At 47.4% G+C, this 23,656-nt stretch overlaps 1 protein-coding gene across 4 annotated transcripts in view; it reads right to left on the bottom strand.

The window, feature by feature from the left end:
- Positions 1–23,656, bottom strand: part of EXOC6B (exocyst complex component 6B) — a 273,231-nt gene that overhangs the window by 160,321 nt on the left and 89,254 nt on the right. For 2 of the 4 annotated variants that reach the window (XM_084286237.1, XM_084286239.1), the window contains exon 7: positions 12,322–12,393. The exons of the other annotated variants lie outside the window; for them this stretch is intronic. In XM_084286237.1, the coding sequence (XP_084142363.1) occupies positions 12,322–12,393 (72 nt within the window). The remainder of the gene's footprint in view (positions 1–12,321; positions 12,394–23,656) is intronic. 4 annotated transcript variants of the gene reach the window in all.

Here is a 23,656-nt window from a genome sequence, read left to right as displayed (position 1 = left end):
CACATTTAAATTATCTGGAATGGGAAACTACCCATCTCTGCACAAAGCAGCTTAATCCCTCACACACCAAGCGACTCCCAGAAGTTTCCACAAAGCTCTTCTGCACTTTAATCCCTCTTTTGACCATTTACAGTGAACTAATCCACTTTATTTAATTACAGGCACCCAGCAACCTGCTTTTTGAGAGACCTTAAGGCCAAGAATATCTGAAGTCGTAGGCACGACTCAGCGTTCAGGCAGAGCTCTCCAGCAGGAGCACGCTGTCCCTTTGGGGAAGTGGTAAAGAAATCCTTGCTCAACAGACACACAAATGACAGAAATCCCATTGACTGGGCCCAGACTGCTGAAATTTGCAGGGTTCAGATGCTAAGGAGTTTTTCCATGGTGTCAGAATCAGCTTCAGTAGAGCAAGAGACGGGAACGCTGGCTACCAGCTCTCCCAAGCCCTTTCTCTGACCACCAGGTCCCATATCCTTCCCACATTACTAGGCACTGCTTGCCTACGTTTAAAACTTGCAGACTTCAAAATTACAATCACATTTTTTTAAAAGACCAAAATAAACAGCAGCCTGGACAAAAAAGTGCAATTAGAAAGTTAGCATTCCTCCAACTTCTCGTTAGTAAAAGTTTTATAACCCTCCAACATGTGGCACTCCAGCATAAAACCTGGCAGAAGGAAAAATGCCCTTGTCTACCTTCCATAAATATAGCAACATTTCAGCATTGGCAAAGATAGCCTGGTTCCTATTACTAGCTTTTTTCCATTTTAAATTTACTAGTTAATTTTATAGAAACAAATAAAGGGACCTGCATATTATAAATCTATTAAGGATAAAAAACGTAACTCTTGAAAAAAAACACAAGAAAAATCTCACACCTTCCCTCCAGCCCCTTCCAATTTTGATTTATATACCCTTTAAAAAAAAAAAAAAGTGCCTCTCCGTTGAGCTGGGAGGTCTTCTCTCAGTCCCCTCCACCAGTTCCCTCGTAGCAACTGGCACCCGCCTGGTGCTGGGGTTTGTGCCTCGGCCACGTGCGGGTCCATCGACCCATCGCTTTTGGGGGTAACTTCAGCTGGTGATGATAAACGGGGTGAAAAAGTTGTTTTGGGGGAGTTTTTTTCCGTCTAGCCCCGATACGAGATTAGAAAGGGCAGCTGAAGCACGGAATTCAATCTGGTTTCAGCTGTTCTGCCTCCACCTGGAGTTAACTGGGCTGCACCTGCTTTTCACAAGGTGTGACCGGGACCCCCCCGGCGAGCTCCGTGCGTCACCGGCACCGTCCCGAGCCAAGGCGGCGGGAGGGAGAGCTCTCCACGAGGGACACGGGTGGGGAACAAAACTTAACTCTGCATCCCAGGGAACATGTCGGGTGGAGGAGAACAGCACCAGAAGGCAGCACAACTGATTGTCCTTGTTTTCCTCCAGCATCGGTGAAGTTTTGCACCGCGGAGCCGGCCGGGGTTGGTGACCGGAGCGGTGGGGACTCATTTTTTTCTGGTTCTGCACCGAGCCAGCTCCCAGTGGGTTTGGCTGTGTTCTGCAGGGACTCCGTGGCCTCAGAAGACCCTGAGAAATGTTCCTCGGCACAGGACCAATCTGGTCTGCACATGGGTCTGAGCGACTCCGCGGGGCCGGTCGGGGCGGGAGAGGATGACAGCGCGGCCACCAGCGTATTTATAGGAACATCAACAACACCAGCTCGCACGGGGCAGGAGCGTGTCCCCAATTGCAACACAGGGGCACGGATCAAATGGAAAAACAACTCTGCCAGCACATGTTTCCCTTTCCAAAAGCTCCGTGGCCCACGAGTTTGTGGTGCGGCCGTAAGCGCTGCAGTAAATGCCGAGCCTACAGCTCATTTCCAGCTCGTCGGATCTGTCAGCATCACCTGCCCAGCACTCCCACTGGTCTCACCAGCATCTCAACGCCCAGATAAAGCTCCTGCGGGTGCCGGGGCAGCGTGCCCTAAGGAGCTGTGATCCTCCAGACCTGGACCTGCAGGAAGGTAACACGGCCCCGGGCACCCAGCCCAGCTCCTGTGGCCCCACGCCGTGCCGGTGACGTCTGCCCTCAGCCTCAGGTGCTCTTCTTTACCCATCCGAGATTTTCCATGCATTTTTACAAGACAGGACTGGCAAATGCGTTAATGTGCTCCTATCTGTGCTTCAAACATCTTCCAGAAGGAAGAGGCAGCCACGAAGTTACTGGCTGGAGCTCTGTGCAAAGGAAAGCGAAGCATCGGAGCTCAGCTCCGTTTCTGAGCCATGCCCAGTCGTTTGAACTGGGAGAAGTTCGTTTCTTACTGGGAGAAGAGAGGAGAAGACATCTTAGCTGCTGGGTATCACTACAGACATACCCATTCCCTTGGCCCACAGCAGGCTCAGACGTTCATCTCAGAACCACAGAGCTGGAATCTTCTTTATGCAATCAGGGGACAGCTGGGGAGGAAAAATGACGGGAGGCAGAACTGCAGGAAACCCCTCCAAAACCCAGGGAGAAACCTTTCCACGTTGTTACACCCTCCTCACCTGTGTGCAGACAGGACTGAGGTGCCCACAGCTCCCAAGGGTGGATGCAAGGAAGAATCACATCTGAAAAATACCTTTTCTGTTAATTTTCTGATTATCAATATACCCCTACGGTGCCCTTAAATGATCTGCAGAGGAAGGCACAACTTCATGGACAACCACGGCGTGACAAGAGCAAACTTTGGGGGATAACTAAAATTAATATTCTGTAAGAACAGAGTGGAACAAATTTACATCTGCATTTCTGAGCCACCCCTTCTAGCCCCTGGCTGCACTGTTCACATAACCCCTCTGCTCTGCACAAACACCAGTGACTTACGTTGACTTGATGGCTACACGGATTGCCTGTTAAAGTGGGATTTAGGACCACTGCTTCATCTACTGTGACACGAACCCAAAGAACCAAAACCTTCCTTCTTCAGTCCTAGCACAGACCGGTAGAGACCCTGCTAGAAGAGCCCCAGAGAGGGCGGCTGTAAATAATCAGAAAGTCTTCAAGGATCTGGGAACCTCCTCATCCTGCAAATAAATTCCAAAGCGCCTTTTTTTCCCTTTCCAAGTAAAGTGGAAAAGAGAGATCCTCCCGTCTCCCAAGCCCTTAGTGCTGTTGTTCTTCAAATGCTTTGGAGATACTTCAATAGAAATAGAAATATTCAATAGAGCTTCCTTCAAAGCCTTGCAGGTCACTGGAGGGCCAGATCCGTGGTTGTATTCAAGTCCCGATCCCTGTTTGCATTCTCATTCGAGATGATGGTCAGCGGGTGCTTCAGAAGCACAGGAGAAACCTCAGCAGCTTTGTCAGCCTTGCACTAGGTGGTTTATACACACCTCGGTCCGTGTTTTTACTACTTTACGAGCCACATCACAGCTTTGCTGCAGTCACAGAAGAGGGTGGCTCGCAAACCAACCTGGAAATTGAAGTCAGTCGTCCCTGCTTGATGCATCACCACCCACTAACGAGCCAAAGAGCTAATGACACAGCTCCAGCTCCCGAAGCAGGCTGACACGTCTGACACGAGTGAAAAAACGCGAGTCTGAGCACAGTTGCGATGCGAGACGCTGAACAGCAAAATGTGCTCCTCGTTTCTTGCTTGGTAGAAGCCCGCTCCCAAGATCTGCGTTGACTTTGTAGAGCTCCTGCAATTAGTTATAAATGATTAAGTGAAAGACTCCGACTCCGTCCAAGTCGCAGAGGACACAGCCACTGACTTCACTCACTGCTCCACTAATTGAAGCACTGCTCAGCCCACAGTTAACCTAGCGTGCAGCTAGTAAAACGTCTGCTTCTTTTCCTTTTTCCAGCAATGCTTTAAAAACACGTTATAAAAGTTAGCATCATGCCACAGAAATACGCCTAGAAAGACTGGCTGATGCTTTCTGCCTTGAGTTGAAACATGCACCCCGAGCAGCCTTCCACATACGCTCATTTAAGATGAAAGCACTTTACGTATGAACTAGAAACTTTCCAAGCCCACCTTATAAACCAAGCTGGGGTTCTCATCTTGCTTCCAGGGAGGAAAGAAAAGTAAAGAGATGGTTCATTTAATCTTCAGGAGAGTGAGGAAAGAGGAAGGGAAAGGTAATTCATGCCGTTCTGTAGGCTTCAAACACTTCTTGATGCTCCAGGACCCAAAACCCAAGCACTTATTTATATTTACAGCATCCGGACAGGATCCTTGCTGCCAATGAGCAAGCTGGGTCTTCCAGAGTTCAGATTCAAGGTGCTTCTCTTTGCGAGCACTGCCATCACCAGCAACACATCTTCTGGCCGAGCTGACCTGGAACATCACACGTAAGAAGGCACGGGTGGTGGGGACAGGAGCAGGGCAGGTAGAGACACCAGTTCTTACCTCGTAACATCCTTGGGGCTGCAAGAGGCGACTCTGAGGTCTCCAGAACCTCTCATCTTCTGTGCTACCTCCTAGTTCAGTGAGCAAAAGGTGCTCTCTTGGGTGCCAGGGGACTATGACCATGATATGGTTGACACAGCTCCCCAGCCCTGGCCAGGCACGTCCTCCCTTCCCCACCACCCACCTCAAACCCCTGCCAGGGACCTGCACGACCGCTACCTTGATCCAGGATGCTGCCACCAGAACGAGGAGTAACTCGAATTAATGACCTCATGACCGCTTCTGAGAGCCCCACACTGCTTTCAGACATTTTTCTTGGCATTAGCTTGATGATTTACTGAACCGTGAGTCTGTGCTGCTAAAACAAAAGTTGCACTGAAGGAAAAAGCATTGTGGAGTCTGCAGGCTACGATGCACAACGGTGAGCACCAGGAAGGGGAGCCAGCAATCACCTTCCCACCAGAGCAAGGGCCTGACACAAAGCATTGAACCATTACCGAGATGGATTTGTCTCCTGGGCAGAGACGAGTGGATGAGCATGTTTAGATTACAAGTACAAGACGTTTCTGACCCCTCAGATGAGGAAGTCCAAGTCTTTCACAATTCAGGGTAAAACATTATAATGAAATAAAGGAAAAAAAAAAAAAGGAAAAAAAATATCAGCCTTGACTTCCAAGAAGTCAGGACTTTTCCAGGCAGTTACCTACGTACAGAAGAATGCAAAATGTGAACGTTTTTTCAGTTGGTGGGGATGAAAGGGAGAAAGAAAGAAATGAGCCTGCCTGCTCACCTACAGGATGATGCTTTTTTTTTTTTTTTTTTTTTCAGAAAACGGGACTCTCCCTCGCTCCCTGGTACTATATTTACAGATGAGATGATAAAAGCCTCTCTAACCACGTCGTTTTGAGGTTGGACCTTTCCCAAGAACACCGTGCTGGGCTGCAGGCACCCACTCACCCACCGGTCTAGTCCCTGGAGAAACATTCACATCTGAAAAAGAAAAGCTTCCTCAGAACCGTAACAACAACCTTTACCTAAAGCATCTCAAAGAAAGCTCTTCTGCCTGACAATTTGGCCCCACGGCCAGCCCCACATGAGGGCACCAGCAAAACACTCCCACCACGACCCCAAAAAGTAACAGGGGCCAGCTCTTGTGCAACGGGAAACACCAATCATTATAAAGGAACTCAAAGTCCTGATCACACCAAGCAAGACCTTTAAAATAACCTGAGTTTCTGCGTTTTCCATGCTGCAGAGGTTCGGGGCCCTCCCGACCTGGAGCCATGACCACCTCCTGCCAGCCGAGGCTTTAAAACCAACCTTGAGAGATGCTGCAACGCTACGTGCGAAAAGGAACTTGGCTGCTCTCCTAATTGGGGGAGGAAACTTCTCTTCCAGCGTGCTAAATTTGAAACAGAAGGAAAAGGAGAGCCCTCGTGCTTATGAGGTGCTACTGTGGGAAGTTATCAATAAACTCTCCTGCAGGGTAAGAGCTGCAGCCCAATTTAAAGCACGTTTTGCTGACCAGGGCTACTGCCTGGCCTCAGAAAAAATCAAAAAAAAAAAGCACTATTTTTGAGAGAGAGATGCTGCGAACAAATGGAAAGTTAAAGTGGTGCTAAGTGAACCCACACATCACACATCAGCAGGCTGGGTCTAGGGGAGAGGGAAAAAAAAAACAGGTATGGTAGCTGTAGGTCAGGAAGAGAAGCAGAGCTCCAGGATAAGCACTGCTTTCTCCAAGGAGGGAAAGGACACGGGTCTTCATCAGGAGGGGCTGAGGAAATGATGCAACGTCTGTGAGCACAAGGGAATTTTGTTCTGAAAGAATTGGGGAAAGACCTGAGCAGAGCTGGGTAAAGAAGTGGCTCGATAGCTAAGTGAATGCCAGAAGAAAGAGGGCCACGGGACGCACCCACAGCCCCCTAAACTACAGCAGCCTCCCTCAGCAGGAACGGCTGAGCATCATCCCTTTGTCCCAGGATTTTGGGAAACCCAACACAAGGACGGTAAGTTAACATCCCAGTACATACTGGAATATCCTCTTCTGGAGAGACTACTTGGAAAAGGACTAATTTACAAGGATAATATGGTCAACACAGCCCGATCCTCTTCACAGGGAAGTTTCGGTGCTGACATTTGCCTAGCTGTAGGCAAATAGGGATAGAAGCTCAATTGGATATTCGGCCTCTACAGGGCAGCATCCTCTGTTGAACCCAAGCTGCGACTGCCTTTGGTAAACAAGTTCGTGGGTCTGGATTAAGAACAGATCTTGAAGCAGGAGCTGCCACGCAGTGGGGGGCCATTATATCTGGTCCATAACCAAAACCGTTCCCATGCCCCAAGCCAAGCTTTCATGGGATGACCCATGAAGCAACTCCCTACAGTTTGCCTCTGCCATAAACAAAGCCTCTTTTCCCACAATCCTAAAGCCACCATATCTGGGACCAATCTGCTTCTCCAACAGCAGCACAAAAACCTCTTTTCATCCCTCCTCCCTCCAGTAAAGGTGGTGACTACCATTCAAAATGCCCAGTCCTACTAACTAAAGGATCCCGGTACCCACATCCTTCAAGTTCAACTCTCCAGCTCCACCACCAAGCCAGAGAAAAGAAGTGACTATAGATGCTAGCCCCAGTAACAGAGCTGTGGCTCATGGACTGGCTTTGTAGGTCTTCTGGAAAGAGTTACCAAAGATAAAACATCTTTCCATCTCCTGATTTAAAAGGGACTTCTGGGCTATGTCTGTCTAAAAAGCCAGTATAAATTTGCATTTATCCCTGGAGGCTCTTAGTACCAGAGTGTTCCCATTGGGCTTTAACAATGCTACTGCCCTTTTTCATAACACAATGACAAATTCTCGTTCTCTTGATGGATGCTTATCCTCTACAGAAGTAAACAGCAAAAATGTGAAATGGGTATAGAGCATCATGATGCTCTTAGGAAATTGTTTAGTCTCCTCAGCAAAGCGTGATTAAGAACTCAGCAACAAGTAATGAAGATGTGGTGAGAGAGATACCAATCTCATCCCAGCAGCCAGCTCAGGTTCCTCCCATGGCCCTCTAAGCAAAATGGATCTCTATTCTTCTGTAGGGCTTCCGGCAGAGATTTCACTCCTAATTCTGTCAAGACTGTCCAGCATAAAGGCTTTAGAGGACAAACAATAAAAGAAACATAGGCTGAAAGGGGAAAGAAGTTAAGGCAGAGTCTGAGAAGTCACCCAACTCTTGCTCGCAGAAACTTCAGAAGACCATTCATCTTCTGAATGGAGCCACCAAGAAAGGCCCTTCAGTGGCTCTGACACAACAGCCATCCTTGTGGGAGGTCTTCTGAGAAGTCTCAGTGCCCAGGACTTACAGAGCCAGGAGGAAGATAACGCTGCTTAGCAGGATCAGCGAAGAAAAGCAATTGTCCTCTTAACGGAGAGGACAACAGCAAAACTCCCCTGATACATTTATAGCCAGAGGCAGCCAGGCTAAAGCAATGGGCACCAGTGGTACTTCAGCAATGAGGATCCTTTATTTAAACCCAGGGGGTAGGAAGACTCCAAGAAGACCACAGCAAATTCCTGCAGACCTCCTGGCCATCAGCAAGCTTCGAGGTATGGAAGTCACGCATCGTGTACTCAAACTGACCCAAAAAACTTCTGCTCACAAAGACTGCTTGGTCCTTCCCAGAAATCCAACACCGATTGCACTGGACCCTCACCCATTCCCAGGGTAATAAATATTGTTAATAATTGCAGATTCTTACTGAGTAGATTAAAGCTGTCGCTCTCCAGCAAAGAGACCTAAACTCAAGCTGAAATGTTGCATCCAGCTGAGGACTCAGACCCAGGATCCTGCTTTGCCATTCGGGTGCTTCAGAAAGAAGAAAACATGTTAACATCCAGCAGAAATTTCACATCCTTATCCGCAAGTGTTGCACCTGCTGAGCAGAGCAGCTGGAGCCCCAAGAGGCCTGTGGAAACTGCAGAGGCTGGGAGACAAAATTGGGTCAACCACAGAGGAACTAGGAACTATTGCCAGTGTCTCCCAAGTTTAGCCCTTCTGAGCTGATGACCAGGCAGCAAATACAACCTAGTTATTCAGGAGAGTCTGTTCCGAGGAGTAAGAAACGTGTTATTTGCCCAAGTGCTATCTATAGGAAATCAGTGCCATAGCAATGCAACAGGTGGGAGAGCCACCATACAAAAAGTTCCTTTATCCAAAGTGCACAGACCTCCTTCGGCTGACAAGAAAAAACTCCTTTTCCTTTCCTCCCACTGGTAGTGCCCTGACATTATTCAAGGCAACCTGGGCTCAGCTGGGACGTGAGCGGTGCTAAAGGTGCGGGGCAGCTGCTGCACTGCCACGTGCTGACTCCCTTCCAACTACAAGTAACTATTCATCATCAGACCATCTCCAAAGAAAAGAGAGTTTTTAGGTCGTTTTCAAACCATTCCCACAAAAAAAAACGACCTTGGACTCGGTGGAGCCCAACCAAAGCACAGCGACCACTGGGGTGCCCGCCGTGATCCGAACCCCCGAAGAAAGCCCTGCGCACAGAGGCAAGGCCTCTATCCACCAGCGGCTTTGAGAAGGTTCACAAATATGAAAAAAAAAGCCCAAATCCAAAGGCTCTGTCTCAGACTGACCCCCAACAAGCAGCAAGTCCTGCTCAAACCCTCAGACCCAGGCACCCTGCCTGCAGGAAAGCTGTGGTCTAGGCCGCCGGCCTGCCCAGCGCCAACGGCCTGCATGGCCTTCATGAGGTGATGCAGGATCGATCGGCGGCAAAGCCTGTGGCACAAAAAAGATGGGTGAACTCCAAATTACAGTCTGCCATCTCCTCTCAGCATATTATTTTGCAGCTGGGAGGCTATCAACAGCCCTCCTCCACCTCCATGGCGTTCTCCCAGGGCCTGGTGCTTTCTGGAAAGGAGGATTTCCCTCGGACACTTGGGATTTTACAGAAACAGTGCCAGAATATGCCCTAGCACTCTTCTATCTCCGGCTACAAGTAGATTTCAACAACAAAAATACTCCTACATATCTTGCAGAGATCTTTACTTGCTTTGTATAAAGTAGGTATGACAACTTCTGAACCAAAACTAGAGTTATTTGTTCTGTTGGTTTGTTTGTTAGGTTTGTTTTGTTGCTTTGTTTGGTTGTTTCCTCTTAGGACAGCAAACAAATCTTGTACTAGGTAGCCAGACACCGAATAAAACTGTGAATATGAACTAAAAATTACCAAAGACTGCTGCAGTGTGGAAACCGTGCCTTGGTGTCTATGAACCAGGCACTTCTGTGCCTCACAGCTACTTCGCAGAGCTTCTGGCGTCTGTACGTGTACACAGCCCTCAATTTATATAAAACAAATGTATAAACACACTGGAGGGATCTTTGAGGAGAGTCGGCAACAAAAAGAAAGTTCCCATGATAAGCCAAATGGAAGGAATCATCGGATGCTCCTACAGAAGTATCCTCACGTTGGAATCTCCAGTAGGTTTTAATTATAGTGCAATAAAAAGCCATATACTTGCACATTTTTTCTGATTTACTAGATCGCTTCTTTAAATTATAAGCCAGGCTGCAATTTTAAGAAAAACACGTTTTTAAAAAATAATTAAAAATAGAAACAGCACTGCAGCAAACATTTGGAAAATTTTCGGAGTCGATTGTTTATTGGGACTCCAACTGATTTTAATGAAAAATATGGTTATAATTTGAAAAAACAGCACTTTTATGTTTTGCATAAGGAAAGTCCCTACAATGCAACCTCCGGGGCACTTTTTAAAAAAAAAAATCTCAAATGGTCGCAGGGTTCTCTGGCCAAAAGCCCTCCTCAAAAACCAAAAGATGTGGGTTGCAAACTATTTCAAGTATCCACAACAAGTGAAACTGGATGTAGAAAAATATGTTCTCAACATTTACTTCTGTTTATGATGAAACTGGAAACAGATGACCCCTAACAACATATTGTGTGAACGGGTAATTAACCAGCTGCAGATGGAGCCCAACTGCTGATCATTTACATTCGCAGTGCTGATCACTTCCATCCAGCTCAAGCAAAAGGTCATCCGAGGGGTAATCTGGGATGGTCCCTCCCATCACAGCCTCTGAACGAGTCCCCGTGCTGCTGACTCGATCCAACCAAGGCGTTATCTGTCATGCAAGGCTCTGGAAAGACGCTCGTTGCCAGTGCAGGACCTCTCACCAAGGCTGTGTTGGTGGAAGAGGAGCCCAAGAGCTCCACCTGCCCTCCTGCCACATGGTGCTGTTGCACCCTGGTTCTCCTCCCTCTCCTGTTTGCTCCTCTGCAAGTTTTATCCATGCCCTGTTTGGTTTCACGTTGCCATGAAGGGAACAGAAAAAGGCCTCCAAGTGACCATTCCTTGACTCCCACCAGCCTCTAGTCATGCCGCGCTGACCCTCTGCAGTACCTCGTGCTTTCCTTCACTTCTCTGTGTCATTCACATGAGATTTTCAGCTTCCCACCGCAGGCAGTGATGGGTTGGGGTGAGAGGTACGAGCGCAAGCTGTCCTCTCCTCCTCTTCCACCAGGTTTGCAGGGCTCAACGCTGCCTTCTCCTGTCCTCCTGGGCCCTTGGGAACACCACTCCGATGCAGACAGCGCCACTCCCGAAGCTGGTGTGAAGTCAGCACTTATTTCCTTAAATCACTCCCAAGCAAAGCAGGCACTGACCTCTGGGGTTGTTCAGACATCGAAAGGCTGCAGATTATGCCATGTGGCTAGGAAAGCACCATTTGCTTCATGCCAACAAACCCCAAAGCCAGCACCCGCCTGCTAGTCTCCATTTCGAAACAGAGCCAACGTGAGTTTTTTAATAGGCAGATGTCTTTTATCCCACTTATTTTTGATAGCTAAAATGCAAGTCACCACGACACACGTTTATACGCCAACAAAGAAAAAATTAAATTAAGAATAAAACCCATTATCACTACCAATAGCACACACACACATGTATACATACACACATATATACACACACTTTTATAAGGGCCAGTTTCACCAAGCTGAAAACAATTACGAGCCAAATCAGTTGGGAAAAGGAATGTAATCAGAAAAATATGAAGACTAATTGAAAATTGTTTAAGAACATTTTAACTAGATGCTCAAAAAGCCACAACGCCACAACTGAAAAAGGCAGCCACACTAGTTAAAAGGCAACCTGGCTCAGATGGAAGCTAAGGAAGCTATAAAGGCAGGAAAAAAAGGAACATGACAAATGGAATAAACAGAAAAACTGAGGCCAACAAACAAAAATCTGGTGTTAGGACGTATAGATAAGTGACATGGGAAGCAAGAAGATATGTGAAGAAATCAATGGCCGGTTGAAATTATCATCAGTTTCTTTTTTTAAGCACAGAGAGAGTAAAATATTCCAAAGGAGAAGGAAGGGGTGTATTTCCCCAACCCCACCTCACCAAAATGCAGAACTGCAAGAAAATTTGCTCAGTAAGACCTCAGTTCTGCACTGCTAAATGAGGGAAGCCTACCACAGGCATGCAGAACATTCATCCTCTTGCACTGCCACCAGAAGAGAAACGGCAGGCAGCACAGTCAGCCTTTTTTCATTCAGTAGATAGCACAAGGTAGGTGTATGAGCATGGAAATGTCGTTATAACGTCTCCTAATATATTGGGTTTAGTTCTGATGTCCAGAAAGCTGGTGAGAAACTGGTCTGGCAGACCACAGCAGATGACCACACCGGAAAATTTGTTTTTTTTTTCCAATGGGAGGCAGGACTTGACTGATTTCTTCTACTACTGCAGAAGTTAGTGAGCTCCAAGTGCTCAGCCAAGGCACCCAGATTTGCAGGTTAGTGCCACAAAAATCAGAGCAAGTATTCCAAAGAAAGCCAGAGGTAGACTTGAAATTAGGTAGTGTTATTATCAAAGAGTTATTAAAAGGACAGGCATATCAAGTGCAAAGTACCTTAATATTTGGAGAGAGCAGAAGACTGAAGAATATCTTGGCAATTATTTTCCACTGATTGTATCTGCAATCCTTAGGAAATGAAGGAAACACACATTAAAAGAGAGGAAACAACAACAAAGCACAGAAGACGGAGCAAGCAGACAGGAAACAAAAAGCCACGAGGAGTGGAAGTACGGGGCACCAAAACCTGCCTGTGGCACCACGTTGAGGTGTTGGCCAACTGAAGGCTACAAACTTGGAGGGAATTTAAAGTCTTGGGTAAGATGGAAAATTACATCTGTAGATAATAAACCTGGATGGACAGGGCATGGGGATGCATCGGGAAACATCTAAAGGTTCGGAGGTAATGGAAAGGTGAAATACCAGCTTGGGACTCAAAAGACCAGGAGAAGCTGAAGGAATGGGCAGCCTTGAGCTCAAAGCCCCCAGAGATGAGAGCACAGCACAACCTGATGGGGAAAGCAGCTGGGGCTGAGCACAGCTTCAGTGGTTGAAGGTTAGAAGGGACAAAAGGGGCTGCCAGGCTCTGCAGGGAACACGTAGATCCTTTAGCACACATCTACGGATTGCCCCAAGATGAACACGGCACACAGACCCAAACAGAGGAGCAAGGAAGGGCTTTTTCCTAGGAGCTGCGTTAGGAAATACTCAAAAACATTCAACTGGTATTGCAGAAATGCCAGAATTTGAAAGCCTATGGGATGAGAAAATTATCAGCACTGGACCTTGACTTGATTCTCTACCTTGAGGAAACATCTGGAGAAGACTACCACCCACTGTGCACCATTAGGGTTTGGTTTGGTGACCTTTTAGATTTTTTAGATTTTTTTTTTATATGTATTAACAAGGAGTAAAAACAGAGAGAGGGGCACCAAAACCATGCCGCATCCTTTCCTGCACCACTTGATACCAGGCAATGGTAATAAATCAACAAGAATACACAGATGCCACAGATGCCCAAAGAAATCCTTTCCTGGTAACCCAAGCTGGGGTGTGCACAACGCTCCCCTCTGCCCCAAGGTCAGTCCTCCTCCGTGAGTCAGAACTTGATTCATTTTCCCGTAAAACGGCAAGATTAACAATCCAAGAATTTCCAAGTTTCATCAAAATCCATAAACACATTTTATTCTATCCAGAAGAACATTGAACTTGGCGGGACAGAGTACCACAGTGGTGGCCCCAAGTCAAGAAAAATCCTCTTTTGAAGAGTCAAAACATCTCCCAGGAGTTAAATGAAGTAGGTCTGGAAAATGGGCATCCGCTCTAAATACAAATATTCTCCTTCGTCATAAACAGAGTAGTCATAAGAAGCTGATAATTATTACACGTTTACATTAACGGCATGTTAAAAACACGTCCTATTAGGCGAGTGAAGTTATCCAGATCGGACAAATTGGCAAACTGTGGTTCCTGAGGATTAATAACTTGCCCAAGGCCACCCAGCGAGTGTTATCAGAGTCAAAATCAGAACAAAGTCCTTGGCTCCCTGAGCTGCGCTCAACTTATTTTTTCTTTAAACTCTTCTTTTTTTTTTTTCATCTGGTCTTTGCCACAAGAAGAAAAACACGAAGTATGAATCTATTACTCCTATAGGCATCAAGTTTTAAGAGATCACCGTAGTCAGGCAGTCTGACACCTTGAACAAGGCAGACGAGGAGTCATCCGCTAATTAATACCTGCTTCAAGGTCAGTACTTGTGGTTGGACTGGAACATAAAGCTTTTATACAAAATGAGTCATTTTAAGGGTTTTCCTGGGATGATGCAATGTCCACCACAGATCTCGCTGGATTGTTCCAGTAGCTCATTTCCTCCACTCCCACGCCGCCAGGGTGAATTTACCCAGCTTTGACCTTCACCGTTGCACGTTATCAAACCTTTGGCTGCTTTATGAAAACAGCAGCTACCATCCAACTTTTCTGACAGAGAGCCAGAGAAGCAGAAGGTGCAACTGTCTTCTTTGATAAAGATGTTCCTTGAGCACTGTTCTGTAAATCCTGCTTTCTAACCCTAAAGAAGGCTCAAGCCATATCACCTTTGTACAGCAAAACCATGAATAACTCTAGCATTATACAAGTGAAATACAATTAACGCTTGCCACGAGGACCCTCCATAACACTCATGACATGGCTCACCTGAAGAATTGGTTTTTCCTTCATGTAAAAACTGCTTCTTGTAAGATGCAGCAGCTGGGGAGGACAGACCACTATAAATGGTCACAAGATGAAATAAAATCTTACTCAGAAGGGAACACCCCAAGCAATTCCCTTTCTTTTGTCAGAGACAAAAGTCAGGTCCCTCTGTTCCCATGTGGATTTTGACCACACGAAAGCTCATCTCATGAGGTCTGCTGGAAATGATTTCAACATCAGATTTTTTTACTGCATCCTACCTTGATATTCTGTGCACCTGGAGGCATCTCCCAGGGACATCCAGTACCATTTCTCTAGTTCCAGTGCCTCTACCCTCACCCCCTTCCTTTGTAGACCTGTAAAAGCAGCCCACCAAGTCTTTGGGCAGCTCTTACCAACTAACCTGCCGTGTTCTTCAATGCTGCTGGGGTGATTATACCTGGCTGAAAACAGATCCACTGACAAAGTCATCAGAAGTGAGATGTTTAAGACCAATACCTGACCAAAAGAGCTTCATATCCATCCCACACGATAACAGAGAGACTGCTGCTCTGCAGGAGGAAGGCTGTTCTGGTTCTTTCTTCATTACAATAAAGCGAGCAGCTGAGAAGCCATCACAACAAAGCATTTAATTACGGAAATAGAGGTTGAACACGAACTTGGTATTCCTAAACTATTATACAGGAGACATACCAGGACTGAGGAATGCCATGCCTAAGTCCAACAGAAAACACATGTAAACGTTTTGTTCAGCCTCAAGAGATTCCAGACCAACTTGAACATGGGAATTGGACAAGTCTGCACTCATCGTTAAAGAACAGAATAACCATAAAAATGTAATTGCACTTACGATCAATATTTTTTTTAAAAGCGCTCCCGGTTTTCAGACAGCTAAAGATCTGGAGGGAAGGGTACACACTGGGAGAGCAGGAATCAATTTTTATTTTCCCTGCTCACCCCAATTCCTTCTGTATCTTCGGTTTCTAAGACGTGCCCAAATCACGCACCTCTGCTTTATGTTAAGGCTGGACGATTTTCCCAGGCTCTCAGGCACGCGTTGAGCACATACTTTACACATCAAAACCAACATGCACATTCCTCCGTATTTCCATGACACAAACAAAGCCCCCACCAACATCAGGCTAAGGCGATGCCTCTAACTCAACCCATTCTACAACTAACCCCACCGCGTGGCTTTCGGCAGCTACCACCCAGCGACCTGACCTGAAGTTCACATTTGGTCAGCATTTTTGATAAACAATACTTTCCAATTGGTTTTCACTGAGGTTTTCCAGCTGAACTGTAATTTTCCACATCTTCAAAGAAACGAAGCCTTCCTTGTGTCCTGGACAGCCGTCAAAGTTTTTATGGAATCCTATCTCTACATCCTCATATATTTCTCCTCCTAAAATGGCAAGCGGATTATTTTTCTACCACCGTTTTTAGTAATAAGTGGATGTACTTTTAAAAGTTACCACCTAAAATTAAAAAGAAAACAAAAAAGGGAAAAGGAGGAGAAGGAGAAGAAAACCTGCTGGACAAAATCAAGCACTCATAAGTCAGTCTTATATTGGTTGTGAGGCTAAAATAGAGGTCTAGACCTTGACTATGGTCAAGCAGACCGTAATTCCTAATCACGACTTTGCGTGAATGTATTTCAGTTGAAGATTTTGGGGTTGTTTGACAGAGGAGGGGTGCTGCTTTGCTTTTATAAAGCTGACCTAGGAGAAAGCCATGAGACCACAAACTCCGAGTGCACCTCCAAAATTCTCCGTAACAGTAAACAAAATGGAGTAATCCTCCCAAATGCCATGAAAGAAGAGCAAGAAAAGATGTCAGCATGCTAATACACCATAAAAAGTCTCCCAGCTGCAACTACAAATGAAGTCATAGAAGACAAGAAGCATCTACCAGATCAGACTTCTGTTTTGGAGTTGCAGCTTTAATGAAATGTGATTAATAAACCAAGAACTTTACCCCGTCGAAGAACTCAGATATTCATCTGAAACAGATCCTGCAGTCCGAGCAGGGGGTTGTGTGCGTGTGCTTGTTGGTTTTGGCTTTTTGTTTGTTTGTTTTCATTAAATTCTTTGTGCTCTTCTGAGACACTGAATACACCAAGGACCAGTGAGTTATTCCAATGTCTCGTTCAGTGCCTTGAAAACATTTGCCACATCTCACTGCTTGTTGGTGGGGCTCCCAGGTACTCCTTGCACTACCTCTCAGCACCCCAGGACAACACACGGGGTCCCAAACCTGCCAGAGGAAACATCACCACCAGCAGGAAAGCTGTGAGAGGAGTCTGAAGGCATCCACACACCTGGAATAAAGCACAGAAGGAGCCAGAGCAGAGGTGCAAGGCAGGCCAAATGGTGCAATGCACGCACAACTGGCAAGCTGAGAGGCTGCAGACACACATGGGTGTGGAAAAGGTATGTTTGTGAAGGAGTTCAGCTCCGTGGGGTTTCTGCATCGCTTTTTTTGGTTACGTGTTTTGCTGTCGTGTTACAGAAGCAATAAGCAGGCGCTGCACAACGTGCCGAATAAACCACATTCAGGGCAACGTTACCAGACAGGAGTCTCTACAATTAATATTCACCATGGTTTGCTAGAAAAAATAATTAAAAAATAAATAAAATTAACAGACTCAAGGTCCAGAAGGGCCTCCGAGACGCATCCAGGTCCCACACATGAGCCCTGTGGACACACGCTGGTGCTCAGCCTCCAGCCAGGAAAACACTCCCTCTGCCACTTCCCCCTTTCAGCCACGGTGAGGAATGAGGTCTCCTTGCGAGATCTGCAGCACAACCGGCCAAGAAGGGAGAGCAGTTTTGCTCAAGGCCACATAATAGTTTCCTGGTAATTATCCTCATTCCCCGCTCACCGGGCTACACCGCCATCAGTAGCTTCAGCCTCACAGCCAATAAATAAAACCTTTAGCAACAGCACTAAAAGGCATTTATTAAGCGCAGGGCTCTCTGGAGCGAGCTTACCTCTCTGCAAGGGGTTCTTTCATCTGTAAGCAAAGCCTCTGGAGTACAAAACCTTGCCCTGGAAACCTGCCCCACGCGGGCCGAGGGCTGAGGACTAAGTTATTCTGCAGAAACAGGGCAGACGCAGCAAAGGGAGGCTCGATGGCACCCCGAGGACCTCTGAAACCCTTCAGGTCTTCAGGATCTCGAAGCCTACTGCAGAACAAATGAATGCACTTTCAGGGTTTTCCCAAGATCCCAAAAATCGAGCTAAAATGGAAAGGGACACCCTAATATGCCTGGCAACCTAGGATGTACCTACAGAAGGCATTACTGCCAGCTGTAACCAGAATTTCTGAATCTGACAGGAGCAACGTTCACCTTTTACACCCCTAAAGGTTTGTGTTTCCCCAGGCTGCTTCTCAGCCCCGCTCGTGCCCAACCCTCCTTACCCTGCACCGCTGCCAGCCAGCAAACCAATATCCAAGTGGCAATTTAGGAAGACCCAAACCAAACCAATGAGCACCAGCAGGTCGTTAGGGGCCAACAGACAATTTCTTCGATTTCTGGGTCATGTAAAACACCTCTGGATGCAGAGACGATAAAAACTTTGGTACTGGTTATTGGTGGCAAGGCACGGTTAGATACAGGGACATTAAACACATCGAGCTTCATTTGTGTACAGCGAGTTATCAGAGCTCTTAGCAAATCAGTTTGGGGCAAGGAAGGGTCTAACAGGGAAAACAGAAAAGCGTGTGGAAGTCAAAAGCACAATTAAAACCCCTAGGCCAAAGAAAAGTGCTTGATTTCTATGACTTCCCTTCAAGTTACTCTGCTCTTCCACTGCCTGCCGCGGCTATCTGCGAGGAATTTGGGGATCAAACTCCATCACATCAATGCAGATAACTGCACGCACCGCAGGTCTCTGCTCCAAATGCCATTCTTCAAATATCCAGAGTATGAAACCCTAGTGTCTCACCACCTGTGGTGTTTTTTTTCTGCTTTTTAAATTGCAATTTTTAATGAATTTTATTAGGAGCCTCCCAAGTGACGTTTGCAGCTGCTCTGCCCATTCCACCCGGCCCTGCTGATGCAGCTCCCATCCGACAGGCACCGACGTGAAGGAACTGGGTCCAAAGAGCTCCACAAAGGGTCGCATCCCGCACAGACTGCTGGATCCCTGCTCACACTGATCCCTGTAGTAGCACACGTCTCTACCAGCATCGCTGCCTTCAGCTCCTGAACGCTGGTGTTCCCAGGGTCTTTTTTGTCTCCTGAATGGAAGCTCGCAGTGTAGATAGGTTATTATCCCTATAGGATGTTCTTCCTCACTAGTGGAAGCAATAATAGGTGAGATCTAACATCTGCACATCGGTGAGATAACTCACCCTTGTGTAAACTAACGTGCAACTTACACAAGTGTTGCACATTAAGTGGAATAAGCATCAGCCACGGGTAAGTAGGGGGAACACAGCGACCTCCTGTCCATCCCAGACCTCGTGCTCATGTTACTACCCACAGCATTATCACAATCCTAACAAAGCCTATTCAAACAATCAATATCCGCTATTACAACCCCAGACAGCTCACATTCTTCTTTTAGGCAAAACCCTGTGAAGCTGTGTTAGTTTAAGGTCAGCGTGGTAGGATTTCACTTCTTTTTCAAAACACGTGTATAGGAAATGGCATTGATGAAGCAACATCCAGAAAGAGGAGGTGAAATTGCTTGTGGCTTCACAGTCCCAGTAGCCAGAAAAGGTTGCCTTTCATCTCTAAACGTGCACCTACTGCTATGTAAAATGAGTAAAGCGGAGCAGAACGCAGGGAAATGCTGCTGCAGTGACTGCTCTGACCTTTTCTAACAAGCAAACACCCCGATTCCTGCTGGAGAAAACAAATGTGCAGAACCCTTTAATATACGGTACTTTACCCTTGCACTCTGCAATGAAAGTCTTGAGTCTTTAACCGGACGTTTCGTTCACATTTTGGTGAATTTAGAGGCACGGTTTTTCTCCAGACAGCCCTGAACAAGAAGAGATGGATGAATTGCAATCACTCAGCCCAATCCTCAGGGGAGGGACGGAGGGGTCCGTTATGGTGCGTAGCTCGTTTTATTTCACTTGCTCCCCCAAGCCCTGTGACCACAGTCGTTGGGAGCTTTGATTTAAAGCACAAAGTCAAGGGGGGAGAAAAGGAAGGAAAAACCAGCTAGCCACAAAACATACACCAAACAGCAAACAGAGTGACCTGTAGCTGACAGAGCTGCCAATTTTTTCACAAGCTACACTACCAAAGGCTGCTCTGCCAGACACAATTTTGTAACGAAACCCAAAAAATGGCTTGTGACCACATTTCATCTGATTTCCTATCATCTAGACCCCAAGTCTTTTTGGACTTCCACAGAGATTGCAGTCTGGTTGTGTAGTTTCCCAGCCACCCTGGAGCACCCGAGAGGAAGACATGGGGAGAGAATGGCTTGCTAACAGCCCAGGCAGGGGCTGTCGTTGTGACCAACCTTACAGCTACAACAAAATCCCTGACAGGCTGTGCCTTCAGGTTCCTAAACTCACCTACTGGCTCACATCGGCCTGTTTAAGCTCTCTGCAGCCTCTTCTCCTGCAGGCAGGGAATTTGCCCAAGAGGTGGCTGCTTTCCTGGGCCAGGAGGCACTTGCTGCTAGGAAGACTTGTTCCCGAGCTCTATGTTGTCCCGTACATCACATTAAGTTTCTGAAGATATCAAGCCTTTAAAAAAACCTTGTGAAACCTCATCTGAGGACCTGTGAGCTCTCCGCTTACATGTTAAGTGCTCAAAAAGCAGAAACTCGCATAGCATCAGCTCCTTAGAGGTGGCATCACTTCCATCAACTGATTTCCCTCAAAGCTGGAGGCCAAAGATTCGGTTGCCTTAAGACACTCAGGAATCCAAAGCTCTTCATCCACACAGCTTTATCACCAGGAAAATGGAGATCACAACAGATGTGGATGAGTGATTCCCAAGATTTGCTGCTCAAAACGATTCTTGGTGCTTTCACTTACGTGCTCCTCAGCGCTGCCCATGTTCAGACATACCCATCCCATTAGGGCAGCCATGAGTCAGCGGGACAGAAATTGGGCGTTTTATTCAAACCCAGTTCTTAAATGGATTATAAAGTAGCCTTCGTGACTTAATCTGTGCACTCAGCAGTGGGATCCTGATCTCAAAGCCCGGGTACGTGGGCCGGAGGTCGAAACCTCCCCAGCAGCGGCTCCCCGCCTGCCCTCCCCAGGCTGCTCCCCACGGCCGGCTTTGTAGTGCTCCAGTCAAGCATTTCCCTCCTCCCGCCAGCACTAATTTGTGCACAGCAAAAGATAGATTATTCCAGGCCTCCGCCCACCCCCCTTTTCCTAAAACTTCGGGGTTAATCTAACAAATGGAAAAATACTTCGGTGTGTTAAAGGCCGCCTCCCCAATACCTCGATTCTGACTCGTGGCAAAGCCCCGCATTAAAGTCCTGAATTTAGGGAAGGGGGAAAGGAGGACGAAAAGGAGCAAAAGGCAAAAAAAAAAAAAAAAGAAAACACCAACGCTGCACTTTGCTCTCGTTTCGCAAGCTCAGGGGAACACTGGGTATTTTCCACTGCCTTTATTTAAACCAGATCCACCATCTGGGACAGAGGCCCACCTCCACCGGGAGCCTGGCTCCTGAGGAGCTCGCAGGTGGCAGGGGGCTCTCAAAGCCCTACAGCATCTGCAGGCCGAGCCCTACAGCGGCCCCATGGCCACCCCATAACACAGATGGTGGATGGAGATGTAGTGGATGGGCAGGGCTGACAGGAGGGAAGAAGGCCCGCAGGGAGGCAGGCAACGGAGTTGTGAGGCCTGATGGAGGGCGCCGAGCACGGCAGGACACACACGGCCTGGTGTCACCACACAGCTGGTGTCACCAGAGCTTGTGTCACCACAGACCTGGTGTCACCACAGACCTGGTGTCACCACAGACCTCGTGTCACCACAGACCTGGTGTCACCACAGACCTCGTGTCACCACACACCTGGTATCACCACAGACCTGGTGTCACCGCGGATCTGGTGTCACCACAAACCTGGTGTCACCGCGGATCTGGTGTCACCACAGACCTGGCACGGCAAAATAAACCAGACACTGACAGGAGGCTTCACACCAGGCTCCCACCAACCTGCTGAGGCAAACGGCCAAGAGGTTGGACATGAAAGCAGCCTGTCTGCTCCTGCTCAGCTCCCCTGGGCCAACTGAGCTTCAAACCCAGGTCCCACAGAGCCATCAGCACCAGGAGCACGGTTGTTCTCCAGCCCACAGCCCACCTTCAGTCCGTCCCCAAGAAGTTTGGGCCTCTGCTGCTCAGATCTTCATGGCCACACCAGGGGCTGGACTGGGCTCTTTCCCCACTCCTCCATCCATCAGGTTCTGCACCCAGCTCCTGCTGACGACCATGGGTAACTCTCACTCCACCGCGCCACCATCCATAATCCCTGAAACATCTCTGGTGCTCGATTCGTTTCCTTTGGCTTTCCCATTTGCAACATGGATCTGCTCCAACAACACTTTCTGCCTTCACGGATGCAACGCTGCAACCTTCATTAGGTCCACATGAGCAAGGGCCAAAACAGGAAAAAAACCTTAATATGTGAGCTGCAACGCACACACAGGATGAGGGATGTTGGCAGGGCAAGACCTCCTTCACCATTTGCAACTCATTACTTTTGGTTTTGGGCAGCACAAAGCCTCAAGCACAGCAGACCCACCTACTGAACCCACTGTAGATCACCACTGGCAAGGGCTGTCGGCTTGTACACAGGGGGGAGGCAACCAAAAGCACCAGCAATTGTGGAAGACTGCGACGAGGTTACCAACACAGCGTGTTTTTACCAAATCCTGAGTGTCTACGTTCAGTTCTGGAGAGCTCCCTCCCTGGTTTAGCTTCTGCTCTGTCACCAGCCCGACCCTCGTAGCATGTAGATTTCTATTTGCATCCTGGTATTTGGCAGCGGGGAGAAATATTTCCTAGCAGGAACAAAACGCTCTTCCATTCACACTGAAACATCGACTGGACATCCCAGTGGGCCTAATTCCCAGAACACTGAAATCCAAACCTCCAAATGGGAAAAATACACTGATTACCTGCCAGTAACCTCAAGAGCAGCAAGCCAAGCCCTTAATAGCAGTCTGCATTAGCATCTGGCTACCACACAGTAACTGGGAAAATGTTATTGTTCTGAGTCTGACTTACTTGTCAAGATAATTGTCTCAGTATTAATTAAATGTGCCTCTCTGCAACAGCACAAAGATCACGTGGAGAACTCACTGATTGCACAGGGTGTGCTCCTCCTGAATCAGCGGGCACAGCACGACCACGAGCATGTAACAGCCAGGCTTGGGTCTAAACATTAACATTTTAGAGACTACAGTCCTGAATGTGATTCAGAATTGTGAAGGCCAATTACAAGAATGATTTTTTATACCCTCAAACCTGTTAAACCATTGCGGGGGGGAACCACTCCACCACCTCCTCAAGCGAGGCATGTGGGGTTGGAGTCACCGCACCCCACGCTCACTTCTCTTCTATCTCAGTCAGCAAAGTGGCACAAAGCACTTCTTAGCCAAGGGTGCAAAGGCATTTCATAGCCATGCAGCCACAAAAACCCACCAGGAGGAAACTTCCCCCGAAGCTCTGCCCAGGGCAATCCAGCAGGACCGTCCCCGTTTGCTGCCAGCCGCTGCGGCCACAGCCCCTCTGCCTAGGAGATGTGCTCAGCAGAGGGCTGCCCTCCATCTCCTGCCTCTTCCTTCAGCTTCAGGACAGTCTTCTCTCCCCATGCAGTGGCCCAATCCTGGCTGCATCTCCACCTTCACGTACCCTAGCCCAGGCTCAAAAATAAAATTATTTTTTTTAACAACCACTCATTCTTCCATCATTCATCCACTGCTAATCCCATTTACCGTCCACTGAAATAATGGATTAACTAACGTTAACAGAAGGGTAACAGGAGGTCAAAGGGCCTGAGAGTCCAGGAAGGCTTGCTGACAGTTCAGAAATCGTGCTGTGGATTGCCTAACATGGGGGCAAATGTCATCAAGCCTCAAAAAGCCACACTACCTTAATTTGAGAACCTAAAAAATTATAATCAAGACTGGATCATCATATTTACGCACCCACATCTTCCAGTGAACTAAACCAGCCATTGGTGCAGCTAAAAAACCCTTTTTTGTTA

The sequence above is a fragment of the Netta rufina genome, assembly GCF_964035555.1.
Source record: "Netta rufina genome assembly, chromosome: 4".
Taxonomy (NCBI): Eukaryota; Metazoa; Chordata; class Aves; order Anseriformes; family Anatidae; genus Netta; species Netta rufina.
Note: the sequence above shows the minus strand (reverse complement) of the source record. Positions and strands in the feature narration are given on the sequence as shown.